Here is a 15722-nt window from a genome sequence, read left to right as displayed (position 1 = left end):
GCTAAGCATTCAATTGAGCCAGGGTATCTATCAACATGACACAAGCTCTCAGTGGGATGTACACTTCTTAAGAGCTAAAGGAGCCATTTCCCCATCCTCTTCAGGGGCAGAGAAGCAGGATGTCAGTTTTGTTATTTTTCGGGCGGGGAACTATCTTGAGCTCTTCTCTGTTTTCCTTTTCAGTTTTAAAAAGTGCACTGTCTCAATATTTGGGGTGGGGGGTGAGAAAAGAATACGAGGTAGAGAAAGAGCCATCCTCAGGACAGCTGGCTGTTAGCTGCCACCATCCCAGTGCCTTCTGGGAGGATAACAATGGTGTAGTCTTATTTTAAAGAGCTGCTTTCTCTCTTACTGAATGATGATGATAAGTGTGCTTTTAAATCTGTAAAACAGAAAAAATAGTAAAAGGTAAGAGATGAGCATTCCACATCATTTGAGGTCAGTCGACACCTCTACACCAGAAGAACCCTCCTATTTTATTTTGACCAGCTAAGCAACCCAAAAACGCAAAAATTCAGGTCCATGCGTTTCAAGTCAAGCCTGTTCATCTTTTCTTTAATGATGATGTGCATCACTTTGCACAAGTAGTTCAGTTTGTCACTTGAAGAACACAAGAGTGCCTTTGTTCACAGTGCCTAATTGAAATGTTTTGGGCCTAAAAAGTTATATTGATGTGTGCTTATATGCTTTCTTTCTTTGGGCTCCTGGAGTTGGATTGGGTGACATCTTGGCAAATCCTAACATGCAACCTAAACAAGCAAAGCAGCCTGTTGCTGGCATCTTTTAGGGTAGTCTATGCATGGGACGCGGGTGGCGCTGTGGGTTAAACCACAGAGCCTAGGACTTGCCGATCAGAAGGTCGGCGGTTCGAATCCTCACGGCGGGGTGAGCTCCCGTTGCTCAGTCCCTGCTCCTGCCAACCTAGCAGTTTGAAAGCATGTCAAAGTGTAAGTAGATAAATAGGTACCGCTCCGGCAGGAAGGTAAACGGCATTTCCGTGCGCTGCTCTGGTTCGCCAGAAGCGGCTTAGTCATGCTGGCCACATGACCCGGAAGCTGTACGCCGGCTCCCTCGGCCAATAAAGCGAGATGAGCGCCGCAACCCCAGAGTTGTCCGTGACTGGACCTAATGGTCAGGGGTCCCTTTACCTTTACCCATGAGAGCTTGTACATCCAGGTGTATTTTTTCTCCCTTTCACAAATTGTGGGTGTGCTTAAGGCAAGGGCAACAAAAAGGAATGGAAACTGGGACACCATCTGAGGTTGCTTTGAGGTGACCAGTTTATTGAGCATTTGTTCTCATTTATTTGTGGGGAGCTTATATGATGCTTTGCCAAGCAGCTTTTACTCTCTCACACTTTCTAGTGTATTTATTTTCCCATCACCTTCTTTTACCACAAAAAGTCCATTAAGGATGAGCGGATTTTTGTGCAAGACTGCAAATTCCATTTTAATTGTGCAGCCTTAATTTGTCAGAATGTGTTTGAGTTCCACTCACAAAATAGTGGCAGTCTGGAAGTGTCCAGAAACATGGCATATCCTCTGAATAATTCACAATGCACATGACGTTTCCAAGAAGTGCAGGAATTGTAAATAAGAGAAGTAAGGATAGTGAAAATATTCCACAGATTTTGTGCCCAAAGATACAAGGAGGCAAAGAACACTTCATAGAAATAGACGTATTTCTTCAGACATATAAAGGCACATCACTTTGAGTAGCAAACTCTGATGTCAGTATGGCCCTACATTTACACAAGTACCTTCTTTTAAACTTGGTTAGTAGAAATTCTTCAATTTCAAGTGAATAAAATAAGACTATAAGAACAGTACAGTGCTACACAGTAATCTGGAAATCTAAAATTAAATATTTAATTAGAACTTTGAATTTGCTTTCAAGATAGGTGGCATTGCACAGGCTATATTACAGTCTTTTATATTTCTTTTGCCAAAAAAATTACTGTATATTTTGAACAGGCCACTTTAATATTAATACAAGTGTAATAGGTTCAGAACTGAAAATTCAGCTAAAGATGGTGCATTTTACAGTATTGGGAAAAAATTACAGGATTTTTTTTTCTCCTTTTGTATTGTAAAAACATTTTTTTAACAATTTACCTACATTAATCAAAAAGTACAGCATATTTAATAATTTTACAAATTTTTCATAAAAAATATATCTCTGTACAAAAAAGTTCTTTTGCACCTACTTCATGTCACAGCAGCATGTCGTGAAATGGCAAAATGGAGTACTGGGAATGAAAATTAGATTGATTTGATCATAATGCCAGCTTTCCCCCCCTCCCCCCTTCTTTAATAACAGCTTTTTTTTGTTTTGTTTACAAAATATATTACAGAAGAAAAAAATTATTGCAGCTAGCCTGGAGAAAGGCAAGATGGGTGATACAAGCAGCAGATTTAAACAGCTTTGAAGCACATAACCTGTTTTTGATTGTTCTTTCTTTGAGTATGTTTACCTTTGCTTTATCATAATCATTCTGGTCCTTTCTGGGGAAAGAGTCAACAGTAAACACATCACAGAGATTTCATACTGCCTTTGGCATGACCGTACTACGAGAGACCTCAATTTTACTATTCAAGTCACTCTGCAATTCAGGGTCTACTCAAGTGAATGGACTTTGGGGTGGCACTTTGAAGATCTGGGCTGTTGGGGTGATGCACCTGATGCGTGTCTGGGCAAGCATGGAGCCTGAAAAAGGAGTGCTAGAAATGGAAGATTTAACCTGGTCCGTGTGCAATCCAACGCAACTGTAACAAAACCAAAGGGAACAGAAAACCTTCAAGAGATAGGCACAGAGGTGACAAAGGGGGGAACACACACACACACACACACACACACACACACACACACACAGCCATGGACCTATTTTATTAGGTAGGGCTGTATCTCTAGATATGCTGTGTGGGTACGAACCAATGTTCTGTTCTGTAGTTTCACTGAAATGAGTGACACTGCAGACAAGAAGTTCAGTAACAACTGAAGATTGGAGCATATCAGAGAGAAATGGTTGTTTTGCCTCCATTAAGTAAAAAAAAAAAAAGGTGATGGTTTATTACTCTAACGTGAACAGCCTTATTTCTTGTTTAATTATACTTCCCTAGAATAAATCAAGTTAGGATTTTCAGATTCTAAAGAATGAAAAGTTGAAAACCGTGCTCTAATGAATTATTAGAATTCATTAGAGTCTAATGAATTTTTCTGGCTCATCCATGGAGCTCCTTTGTCTGAAACACTCCCCCAGTTCATTGCAGTGAATGGAGCCAACCCATGCGCAGACTTGTTTTCTCATGTGCAGCCCAGTCCATTGAAGTGAACCAGCTCCCCACCCTGCAATATACAAGAGATCCACGTGTGCAGATAAGTGCACTTGATCTCCCAACCCAGGACATAGGGTGATAACACTATTTTACAAAACTTTCCTTCTTCTTACTCTTCATCCAGACAGGGTAAGAATTGGGGGTGGGAGGAGAACCCAAACCCATTCTCCCTTCATATTTTGTATTCTCTCCCGCCCCGCCCCCATGACTTTGGTTACATCTGCCACCACTAATATTGAAATAAAGTGACTTCAGAGGCAGCAATTCAGTGTTTCCCTTTCTCCACTATACAACAGTGCAATCTACACTGGAAGCAATGCTTCTTTATGCAAGGGGGGCTATTTTGTTCCGATCACTGTTGTCCTTCCAGAGAATGCCCAAATCTGTCAGATATCATATAAAATTGTAAATGCACGTGGGATAATAAAAAAGTAATCTGCCTCTAAAGCAAAGCACAAATGTCCAGACAGTGCCAAGGTTTCTAATATTAAACATTTTTTCTTTAAAAAAAGATGAAGAAGCTAAACTTATTGGCATTGCTGGTATCTTCCATCAAAAATCATGTAAGTTTTCCCACTTTGATCAAAGATTGCCCTGCAAACTTTTTCTTGCTATTTAACATAAACTGATATATATTCTTTTCTGCTAATGCTTATTTTTGGTGATTGGTTTAGTTTGGTGTCGGGGTTCATAATGGACTGGATCCAAAGAGCTACTTGAGTTGCCCAAGGGCTTGAATGTGCCCAGTGGAATTCCTGCCTCCCCCCACTTTGAACAAGGAATAAAAATTGCCCCTGCCGTATGACAACCTGCTTTTGAAAGCCTCGTCAAAAGTGGTTTGACATATGACTTTCTGGGGGTAATGTTTGGGAAGCACAACTCCAAAGATCCTTTCGGTGTGTGGAACCAGTAGTGCAGGTTTTTGGAACCTGGCCTGTGTACTTGATGTGAAGGTGTCAGAATATTAATATAAATCATTCTGTTTGTTTTTAAATGTCAGCTGGCAAATCATTGGCGATGTACAGTGGTGTTTGTCCCTCTGTCAGAAACCAATAGAAATACAGTATAAAACTGAATATAATTTTTGAAAAGTAACATAGTTGGTTTGATTAAATTAGTGTGGGTGCGGCCAACATTTTTGGAAAGTTCTGACATAAAGGAAGGTCAAAGTATGTACTGGTGCCACTATGGCTCCCTTGTTTCTGGTTTTCACCCTAGCCTACTGAGCTGAGGAGTAGGCAGCAACAGAGGTCTAATCACGCCACAGCTATCCCCGTAGTTTTCTTATCCTTCTCTCTGTGCCACCCATGAGTTAGTACTATAGGTAAAAGACTTGGGTGAATCAACAACCTGTCAGTTAATTTTGCCATGTCCCCATTTTTGTTTTGAGAAGCTAGCAGCAACCCTTGCTACAGTAACTTTGAGGAGTTTTTCCATGTACATCTCAAACTTGCTCTGTCAAGCTGTGTGATTACAAAAGCATCAAGCAGTATTGGTTAAAATGTAGCCAACAAAGACATTCACACATTCACACACATACAGACACCCCATTGGAAAGCGTAGTGGTTGCAGTGGCGGCTTGCATGTTGGATGTGGCTCGAGTTTTACATACTCTCTTGCAATGCATTTGTAAGTTCTGTGTAACATTAGAAAAGAATGTAGTTCCACGTGGAAAAAAAAGATGGCAAACAAATGCAAAAGGGAAGACTGTATTGTGAGCACGGGCCCACAGGCTTTATGAACTATCTAAAATAAATTACTATTCACATTTTGTACATGGCAAGCAGCAGTAGCTGCCTGACTCCCCTGCTGTTACAGAGTATGATGCTGAGAAAAAAGAATGAAGTGAGAGAGAAAACTGAAACAAGGCTGGGGATGAAGATTTGTAAACATGGGCTTCCCACCCCACCACCCCCAAATCTGGCTGGGTTGTACTGGAGTTTACATGGAAAATAAACCAAAATATAGTCTCTTCATAGTCACAAGTCACTCTGCCAGGAATAGGGGAAGGAGTCATTGTATAACATACGTGCTGGGTAAAATTATTATGGAATGCGTCACAGGAAAAAAAAGAGAGTAAATGCTTATATACAATGGATAGTGTGTATAAACCCTGTATATTTTGTTTTTGTTTTTAACCAGTATCATACTCAGTCATTCATACCACACTAGTGCAAAAAATTGTGCATTAACATTTTGCAATACAACAGCTGACTGGGAAGTTTGTAGACTGCCTTATGTATGAATATCTGAGATATACTGTAGGGTTGTTCTAACAGTTGACAAGATTTCAATGGTAAAGCATTTTGTAGATGTGTGCAGCCCCCGAGGAAGGTTGTCTTGTCTTCTCCTTCAAGAAAACTTCTTTTTTGTTGTTGTTGTTTAAATCTCCTCCTGAATGTTCTTATTTCTGGTGATAATTTATGGTGCTATTTTTTGTCACAGTTCCCAACGGAGTGATCCGAGTGCCCAGAAGATTGCATTGAAAGGCATCCAGCCACTTACAAATGTGAAAGTCTGAGGCATTTAAATATGACAGATGGATATGACTTGGCAGTCTTCCTTCAAAGTGTGCCTTGATTTGGAGCAAATGCAGCCAGGTATTTCAAATCCACCTTTGAGATGAAGAAATTATCTTGGTCTTGATTCCCCAGAAGACTTGACGTTTCACCAGAAAGCCTTGCTGCGTCTATGCCGGTAGATGTTAAAAGATTACAGCAGCGAAGCCTAGAGAAGGGAAACTGGTATATGGCACCAAAGGAATTACTGCTTGTCCATCAGAGGTATGGCTATGAATCAGTCAAACTGGGCACTGAAGGCTATACCACTGTACAAACTGTGTTCAGAGTTGTGTCAAACCGCACAGCTTTTGCCTCTGTGGGCTTTAAGTTTGTATCATACATAGGATTTTCAAATGACGCTTGTCCATTGCTGTTTTCATGTCCAGCATAACCATTGTACTGCACTTTTGGTCTTGTTCTGGAGAGGGGAGGGAAGAGGAGGATAAAAAATCAGAGCCTCAGCCATTGTAAATAACATGGTACAACTAAAGCAATTTATAAAGATCCTGACGTCTAAACGCTATTAAGCTCCCAGAAGTGCCTGCTGCTTAAAATGGTTGGCAGTTTGCCTCACTTGTAAGCCCAGAGAACAAAGAGTTGTCAATTACCAAAGCATCAAAAAAAGTAAAAGCTGTAGACCGGTTTCACATGTATCCAAATTGCATGAGAGCGGCTTCCCACATCACTAGGCTCTGTTTTAGGCCGGTTCTATGGGTCTGTTTTCACCTGAAAACAGGTACTCTTTCTCCCACTAAGGAAATAACAGCTTAGGACCCGGTACTTGTGTACCTGAAGGGCATGAGGTTGTTTAAAACACTGCAGTAGCCGTGAGTAGGGCTGGAGAAGAAATATGTCCATATTTTAAAGCAAACCCCCTAATCTGCCTTTGCCAGATTAAATGTAAACTGAAACACTACTTGCAGGACAAGGCATCAGACTTCCCATACCCCAACCCATATAAATAAGAGACCAATCGGACTAGGTTTTGGGTAAAAACAGGCCACAACTTTATTGAATACAGATGAAAGAGGTTTGGCTTGGGCATTGGGCGATCTAAATACTTCTGGCCTGCCTGGAAGTTGTCAGTCCAGGCGGGAGTTCTTAAGACTTACATCAAATGAGGCTTGCTAGAGCCAAAGGCAAATGGCAAAAGCCTCATGCAGCAGAGAGCAACACAGCAAACTCTGGGCCTGATCCTACAAAGAAGCAGGAAAACCCGGCACAGGAACAAACAGGCTGTGCCCCAGGTGTGGGCTGCTTCAATGGGCAGGGAGCGGATCCGAGGGAAGCCCATTGTTGATTCCATTGGCTCTGCCCCTGGCTCTGCCCACGTCTAGCCTGCATCCCCATTCGCCAATGCAGGGTGCAGGGTATCTAGCTCCTGATAGGAGGTGGGGGCATAGGCCCCCGCCACCTATCAAGAAGGGCAATGCCGTTTGAATTCCACCGTTGGGGCCCCTGTGAAGCCTTTTCTGTCCAGCAATGCCGACACACCAAGAGAGGTGAGCAGACTAGTCAAATCACCTTACACACTTCAAATTATGCAAGACAGTTTTGGCTGCATAATCTGTTTAGATTGTATTTTTTTTCATCTGTTCGGCTGATTTTCTTAAGATATTGCTTTAATATCTTAATATTTAGATATTAACTGTTTTGATACTTTTATCTAATTGTAGTTTTATTGTTTCTATCTTTTTATTATCTGCAGTTGCTATACTCTTTACTGGACAATGGCATAGGAGTAATCTGAAGATGGAATGGAAGACCAGGGGATTGCTTCCTTCGTACAGACTCGCCAGTGGCATAAGGTAGCACTATAGGGAGCCAACTACCATGTCTCACCCACCCACCCCACCCCCGGTGTGTGTAAGAGAGAGAAGGGGGGAAGAGAGGAAGAGACAGGGACCAAAGAGAAACAAGATGAAGCATGTACAGTAGATCCTTGGGTTACGGTACTTTCAAGTAATGTAAACTTTGGGTTGCGAAAGCAGCAAACCTGGAATTATTTTTCTGGGTTTCGCCGCTCGCACATGCGCAGAAGCGCTCTGCGCGCATGTGCTCTATCGGGCCGTGTGCGTGCGCAGAAGCAGCGCCTCTGGATACAGATTTTTCAGGGTGCGCACGGACCCCCAGGATGAATTACATTTGTATCCAGAGGGTCCACTGTAATTTGGCATTCTCCACTATTACAAAGGTGCAATAGGTAGTTTTTTTCTCTTGGAAAGCGTTGTCACCAACTTCACAATTTATGTATCTTATTTCTTGTGAAGAAAACATGCAAAAACCATGGCAGGGAAAAGATGAAAGCTCATTATCACTTAATTCATAACATTTCCTACTAATAGTACAGGAGGAAAAAAATCTATTCCTTTTACTGCAGTCTGCTATTCAGTCTGCTAAACTGTAGGGCAAAAATACCTTCATTTCTCTGCTAGATTTAATCATTAATCCCAACTTTAAGTGAAATAAACACTTCAAGCAATGTAGTAGTAGATGCTGCCAAAAGTGGAATGGAACAGATGGGAATTGCTTCCTGGTAGGTTCTGAATGTTTTCTTTCGAGTTCTTAAAAGCCTGCTAAATGGCAAGAAATGCCTTCAAATCATTTCCCCTTTTGGTCATTTTAAAAAATTGGTTTCAATAGCCACAAATAGCTGCAATGTTTCTGAATTTTAGCAGCAGGGTTTACTGTCATTCCTTTCATTAATATACTGAAAATAATTTCAAAGTTTCTTGAGACTGTAGTGGGCTGACTGGGGGAAATGGGTTGCAATCCTGTGGTCAGAACTGCAATCAAATAGTTCTAGAGTGGCCATGGGGGCAGGTGAAGACATGGGGCTCTGCACAAGCAGAGGATTCCCTGTTTATTTGAGCGACAGCCCAGGGCCAGGATTCAGACTGGCAGGAGTGACCGCTCCATTCATGCTTTGATTTTCAGTTTCTCCATTCCAGGAGCAGCTCCTCGCAATTCTCCCAAAGCCCCTTCCCATCAGGTGGCACCTGACAAGGTGTAAGGGCCTGAAACTGGAAGGTTTGCCTCTGCCCCCTAGTAGTTCTAGAACTCTTGGGTAGTTCTAGAACTCTTGGGTAGTTCTAGAACTCTTGGGTAGTTCTAGAACTCATCCCATTAGGGCCACAAACTATTCATTTCCTTTTAGAGGGGATTAGGAAAGCCCTCCTTGTATAAAGCTGTGTGTGCATAGCATTTTACCACAGTCTCATGCTTCAGTAACAGCACCACATTGGCTTCTGTGATCATTCTATAAAACTTTAGTAAGAACATGTTTTAATCTGTTATACAGTGGTACCTTGGGTTAAGAACTTAATTCATTCCGGAGGTCCATTCTTAACCTGAAACTGTTCTTAAACTGAGGTACCTCTTTAGCTAATGGGGCATCCCGCTGCCGCCGGAGCATGATTTCTTTTCTCATCTTGAAGCAAAGTTCTTAACCCGAGATACTATTTCTGGGTTAGCCCAGTCTGTAACCTGAAGCGTCTGTAACCCAAGGTACCACTGTATTCATAGGTGTTTTTTTTAAAAAAAAATCATTTCAGATACCCAGATATGTACTGAAAAAACTTGATCATGAAGAGGTATGTAAAGTTTTTTGTTTTTTTTTAAATGCCCTACTGTAGTTGGGCAAAGTTGAAAAATATTGTTCTGAATTCCTATTAAAGCTATGTAGGCAACACCCTATTTACAAGCTTTCAGTAAGTGTATACACACATTGTGCCGAACCCGGAAGTGACCAAAAACGTCACAGAAAGGGACAGAATTCACAGGCTTTTTCAATAATGTTTCATATATACGCAATTTCACTGATGCACGTGGTGCCTCAGAACGTAACCCCCATGTAAATGGGGGGTGGGGTTTGCCCATATTAGACAGTACTGTGAATAATAGACAAATGTAAGCAAAATGGAAACATTTTATTTTTAGAGGTGAGCCAAAACAAACTAGTAGCTGTTTAATGCTCTGTATCAGACAACACACAACAACAATAGAGAAATATTTGATTTCAAAACTATTTGCTTTTGTTCAATTACTCAAATTTCAACAAAACGTATGCTGAGCTGAAAGGAAGGGATTAAAACAGTAGTGATATATAAGACTTTTCTACCCTACATTAAGTGTTAATTTTTTATGAATATAATTATATAATTAAATAGAACCCAATCCCTCAAAAAACTCATTTTATTTGAAGTTAGACAATTGAACTGAATTAATATAGATATTCCATCAAAGTAAATGCTATGATAAAAATAAGAGAATTTTTAAACCTTTTTTAAATAAAATAAAATAAAATAGAAACAGCCCCTCTGAGATAATCCCCCCAGGTAAGCCTATAGAAGACTATATATCCTAGCTGTGTTTGTGTTGTCCTATAGGGTTGTTTACCAAGGGAAGGAGTCAACTAATTCATTCTGTCAGAGAAAGCCCTGCATAAGGACTTTCATGAGTGCAATGGGTCCTTTGGGGGGGGGTGAAGAAAGCCCCTGGAACAGCACCCAGGGGTGGGGAGAGAGAAGGGATGTTGCAATAGCACGATGTTGACTTTCTCTCTGTCTGGCCATTTGACTAAGAAGGGCTGCTGTCGTTTATATCCAGTGTTTTTCCAGACTGAAAAGTGCTGGAACGCCTCCCTCAAAAGATCCACTCCAGAACCCAAAGATATATTTGGGTAGGGGGTCTCCTCATGAGCCAGAGGAAGCCTACCTCTGTCACCCTGCCCTCCCCACCCATGCGTGCAAAGGTGGTGGCAGCAGCCCAACAGGGGGGCTGCAGAGACAGCTTCCTCGTGTGACAACCCAATGCCACCAGCTGCAGCTCCACTCCCGGGTCAAGCCTGACGTTGGGGGGGGGGCGTTCCCGTGAGCCAGCTGAGAGGCCCCGTTGTGTCCCTGGCTCATGAGGAGACCATCTCTAGAGGATGTTCCCTTCGGAGAGGGTCTCCTCGTGAGCTGGAGGTCCAGTGGACCTTTGCTGAGTCTGGTCAGGTCTCTCTCCTCATTTCCAAGGCCTAGCTGAGACGCCATTCTGGTGAATTCCAGCTGAAAAGAAGTGTTGTGTGTATAAATTTGCACACCCGATACTTAAGGCCTCAGAGGTTGTAGAGAATGCAGGTGTCACTAGCAGAAACTAAACGTGCATGGTTTTTCTAAGCTAAAAAGTCTTGGCCTCTGAGCTGGGACTATAGCTTAAAGTGTAGTAAAGTGCTGTAGCAGTCAGCCCTGGTTCCTGGATGAGGATGGTCGGGTTAGCATCCTAAACATGCAGCAGCACCCTTTGCATTCAAGCTTCCTTCCAAGGACAGGGGCACCTGGCTCAAAACTACTACGCATAGTCGTAATTTTGTAAGACATAAAAATGGTCCTTCTGCTGAAGGTTATTTTGTCTCTTAACAGGGTTGTAGTTTAGGACATTCAGGACCCGTTACTTCTAGTACTTTTTAAGAGTGTTGCATGTATGCATATTTAAAACTAATCTATCTTCTCGGACATAAATTGTTTTATATACCCAATTCTCATGTTAGACCAACTCTAGCAGCACTCCCCATAAGCTCACTCAGCATGTACTAGTAGGGTCTGTTTATCTGAATTCTAACATTCATAAGGCACTGGGAAGGGGGCAGCACATGTAAGGCACAATGCAGAAACCCTTTCAAGTCTCATAAATTTAAATGGAAAAATTAAGCATGTGCTTCAATATCTCCCTTGAAAGTGTTGACTTTTGGCTGTCTCATGTCCACTGTTTAATAAACCTTAGGCTACAATCCTATGGCTTGGAGTAAGGTAAACTCAAAATGTATTATTTCTGAGTAGAAGATTGCACTGTTAACGTGCTACATACTGTATTTTTCGTCCCATAGGACGCACCTAGTTTTTTGGGGGGGGAAATAAAGAAAAAAAATCCCTTTATTTCCCCCCCAAAAGCAGGTCGGGGAAACAGAACCAGGTCGAGGAACAGTGGGATGGCAGCGTTGCGCCTCCCTGCTGTCCCCCGAGCTTGTGGGGCTGGCGATGTCTGCCCCGCACGAGGGGCGCTCTGCTTCAGGGCGCCCCTCGCGCTGGGCAGCAGGCTGCTATCCGCAGCGTGGGGAGCCTTGCGGGGAACTCCTGCAAGGCTCCCCACGCTGCGGATGTCTGCCTGGCGCGGGGGCGCTCTGCTTCAGGGCGCCCCGCCCGCCGGGCAGCAGGCTGCTATCCGCAGCCTAGACATCCCTGCTGGACCTCCCGTAGGGCTGCCTAGGCTGCAGATGTGTTCCTGAAGCCTGCATTCACCCCATAGGATGCACCCAGATTTCCCCTTCATTTTTGGAGGGGAAAAAGTGTGTCCTATAGGGCGAAAAATACGGTATATTTTGTATGATACAATGGAGGCCAGGTGATGTCAGCTTTTCAACAGTGATCTGGTGATATACCAGAATGTTGAAACAAGAGGGAGGAACAAGATGCATTTATCCCAGCTTAAATTGCCACCAATCCTACTGGGAGAGCTGAGGTGGTTTCACCCTGACACCTCATGGGGAAAGAGGCAGTCTGGTGCATGGAGGGAACAAGGTACTGAGGTGAGGCTCCCTCCTGGGGTGACCAGGATGAAACACACAGCTCTCCCTCCCAGGCAAAGGTAGCCAGGCAGTGGTAGCTGCCTTTGCCTTCACACGGGCGGGTTGTCTCTTTCTGCTGGGAGAAAGAGGTAACCTGCCTGTGCCAAGATGGCGGCAGTGGGTGAGGTGCTGCCTCTTTCTCATAGAAAGCTACTCCACCTGCCCCACATGAGCCAAAAAGGAGTGGGGGGGGGCTTGATCAGCTTTTTGGCTCCCTGGGGGCTGCCTCTTTCTCTGTCCCTTTACCCTGCTGTGCCGGTGCCTGCCTCATTCTCTACTGCCTTGGCACGGGGTGCGTGTGGGTCAGGTGAGCTCCCTCTTTCTCCATTGAGGGGCGTGTGGCTGCCTGCTTCTCAGTGCAGAAGTCTAACAGAGCCCCCACCTCATCTGTGCCTCACACAACCTGGTGGTGGGATAGGGGCTCCATTACACTTCTCTGCTGAGGGGCAGGCAGCCGCATACCCCTCAATGCAGACGTTAAAATGAGCCAAGGGAGGAACAAGCTACATCCCTCAGTTGTATGAGGGCCAGAGCACAATGGTGGTTTCACCTGGTGAAGAATATTGCAAGTGAAACGGCCACTGCTCCTGAGTCCCTCTGCCACTGCAGCTTATTTCTCCTTCAGCGTGCTGGGTGTAGAGGCTGTTTCACTTGCAATATACCCCGGGTTAAACCACCATTGTGCTCTGGGCCCTTACTGGTCTTGGGCGATGTTTCAATACCCATTGCTCAGGCCTAGGCAGGGTTGGTGAACCTGTGGCTGGGCAATGTTACAATTAATTGTCTGAAACTGGTACAATGGTCAAACCGCAATACCAGTTTCAGACTTTTTCAGCCAGCAAATACCGTATTTTTCGCCCTATAGGACGCACTTTTCCCCCTCCAAAAATGAAGGGGAAATGTGTGTGCGTCCTGTGGGGCGAATGCAGGCTTTCGGTGAAGCCTGGAGAGCGAGAAGGGTCGGTGCGCACCGACCCCTCTCGCTCTCCAGGCTTCAGGAAGCTCTGCGCAACCCTCGGGAGACCGGCTCCGAGGGTTGCGCAGAGCTACCTGCAGTCCAGGGCTCAGCGCAGCTCTGTGCGGCGGCGCTAAGTCCCGCCCCGCTCTGGATGGCGGCGCAGAGCTGCCTGCAGTCCCGGGATCAGGGCAGCTCTGCGCGGCCACCGGGAGCCGGACGCGAAGCCCCGCGCGGCCATCGGGAGCGGGACGCTAAGTCCCGCCCCGCTCCAGATGGCGGCGCAGAGCTGCCTGCAGTACCGGGATCAGCGCAGCTCTGCGTGGCCACCGGGAGCCAGGCGCGAAGCCCCGCCCCGCTCCTGATGGCCGCGCAGAGCTGCCTGCAGTCCCGGGATCAGGGCAGCTCTGCGCGGCCACCGGGAGCCGGGTGCGAAGTCCCGCCCCGCTCCGGATGGCGGCGCAGAGCTGCCTGCAGTCCTGGGCTCAGCGCAGCTCTGTGCGGCGGCGCTAAGTCCCGCCCCGCTGCGGATGGCGGCGCAGAGCTGCCTGCAGTCCCGGGATCAGCGCAGCTCTGCGTGGCCACCGGGAGCCGGGCGCGAAGTCCCGCCCCGCTCCGGATGGCGGCGCAGAGCTGCCTGCAGTCCCGGGATCAGCGCACTTCTCCCCATCGCCAGCCCCACAAGCTCGGGGGACAGCGGGAGGCAGAGCATGCCTTCCCACTGTTCCCCGACCTGGTTCTTCCAGCCCCGCACCTGGGGGGGGGGGGAAATAAAAATATTTTTCTTTATTTCCCCCCCAAAAAACTAGGTGCGTCCTATGGGCCGGAGCATCCTATGGGGGCGCAAAATACGGTACATTGTGCCTCCCTAGCTGATGTCAGCGCAGTGCACCTCATCTAGTCACTCTGTCTGCAGCCAGGAAGTTGCAGTTTGTTGCCAGCTAAGATTGCAGTGATCAGCAGAGAGGTGGGCAGCTTAAGGAAGCCCGCTTCTCAGGTGATCAAGCCCTCCGGCATCCTCACCTGCCCCTCAGCAGAGCAAGCAACCTTACTGCTCTGCTTCCTATGAGCAGGAGTGGTATGGAGTAGGGCTGGGCAATTTGAAACATTATGATATATCAGTATATCATGATGTTTTAGTTGCTGAAAACCAAATATCGCCCAGCCAAACCTGCAGCTCACCAGTTTAGACTTGGCCAAATCTGTCCATTTTGGTTTCTCTCAGTTTCTAATTTTTCCAATCTTAAGGGCAGCTCTCCACATCATTTTGTATTTAATATATGGATTTTTATCCACACTTAGCCAAATATATGCAGTTTGTACCCATTACTTGGCTTGAGCTGCATACAAACTCAAAAAAGCATGGCTGTGTTTGCGTATTGTTTCAAAACTGCAAAATAGGTAGGCTATTCCAAATGTTGCTGGACTCCAACTCCCATCAGCCCAACTTGAACAATGGTCAGAGATTATTGGGTGTGTAGTCCAACAATCAGAGGGCCACAGTTTACCCATTTCTGATGTAGGCTAACCTCAATATTTTGTTTTGTTTTTCCATGAAAGAAAAGTCTTAAACACACGCCCATGTGTTTGTTTGTATCTGCAACCAATTTTCATTAGAAGCTACCAAAATGTTACTTGTTGTCTTGCTGCTTGGGCTATCAAATTGTACCTTGTAAAAATTGAGCAGTTAATCTTTGTTAAAGCTTTCTCTTCTCTCTACTCTCAACAGGCAGAAGTTTGTGCACTTAATTAAATATGTCACAAGAGATTAGATCCAGCATACCTGTGTTTGTAGAGGTAAAATGCAAACCCTGATAATATTAGAGCAAAGAACGGTACCAGGATTGCAGCTGCAACAGAACTGCTGTTTGTACCATAGAAGTGATTGGGATGATCTGCGCCCGCACTTAAAGGACCTGAAAAGAAAATGAAGGGAAGGGAAAGAAAATAATCTTTTTAAGGGATGCAAGTATAAGCATGTATATCCAGCAGAAGTATGGCTGGCAAAACAAGCACATTTTTTAAAAAGTACTTGTATGAATGCAATGTATTTTCTAAATGCAATAAACATGTATAAAATGTCTAGATCTATAAATAAGTGTGGAGCTATATAATCCTATATGAACGCACGCAGCTGTTTTCCTCAAACCATTGGGTTCTCATGGTTCCAACAGATTCTAACATCACACACCCCCTCTGTAAATTCTGTCATCTTCATCACCTCCATCTCCTGGCAAAGGTTGAAAAAAGGATTCAGAATATTC

The 15722-nt window shown here is 44.7% G+C and overlaps 1 protein-coding gene and 1 long non-coding RNA gene across 5 annotated transcripts in view; one reads left to right on the top strand and one right to left on the bottom strand.

Annotated features, from left to right (window-relative positions):
* Positions 1-1844: 1844 nt before the first annotated feature.
* CSMD1 (CUB and Sushi multiple domains 1) overlaps positions 1845-15722 on the bottom strand; it is a 963313-nt gene continuing 949435 nt past the window's right edge. For all 4 annotated transcript variants that reach the window (XM_083495378.1, XM_083495379.1, XM_083495380.1 and 1 more), the window contains 2 exons: positions 15242-15374; positions 1845-6314 (listed from right to left, as the gene is read on the bottom strand). In XM_083495378.1, coding sequence (XP_083351504.1) covers positions 6155-6314; positions 15242-15374 — 293 coding nt within the window. In that variant the 3' untranslated portion in view covers positions 1845-6154. The remainder of the gene's footprint in view (positions 6315-15241; positions 15375-15722) is intronic.
* LOC310703432 lies at positions 6025-15541 on the top strand. The gene is made up of 4 exons (XR_014524105.1): positions 6025-6118; positions 7605-7704; positions 9451-9489; positions 15188-15541. It is a non-coding gene; the product is annotated as an uncharacterized lncRNA (long non-coding RNA).

Source organism: Podarcis liolepis (genome assembly GCF_965112155.1).
Source record: "Podarcis liolepis genome assembly, chromosome: 3".
Lineage (NCBI taxonomy): Eukaryota > Metazoa > Chordata > Lepidosauria > Squamata > Lacertidae > Podarcis > Podarcis liolepis.
Note: the sequence above shows the minus strand (reverse complement) of the source record. Positions and strands in the feature narration are given on the sequence as shown.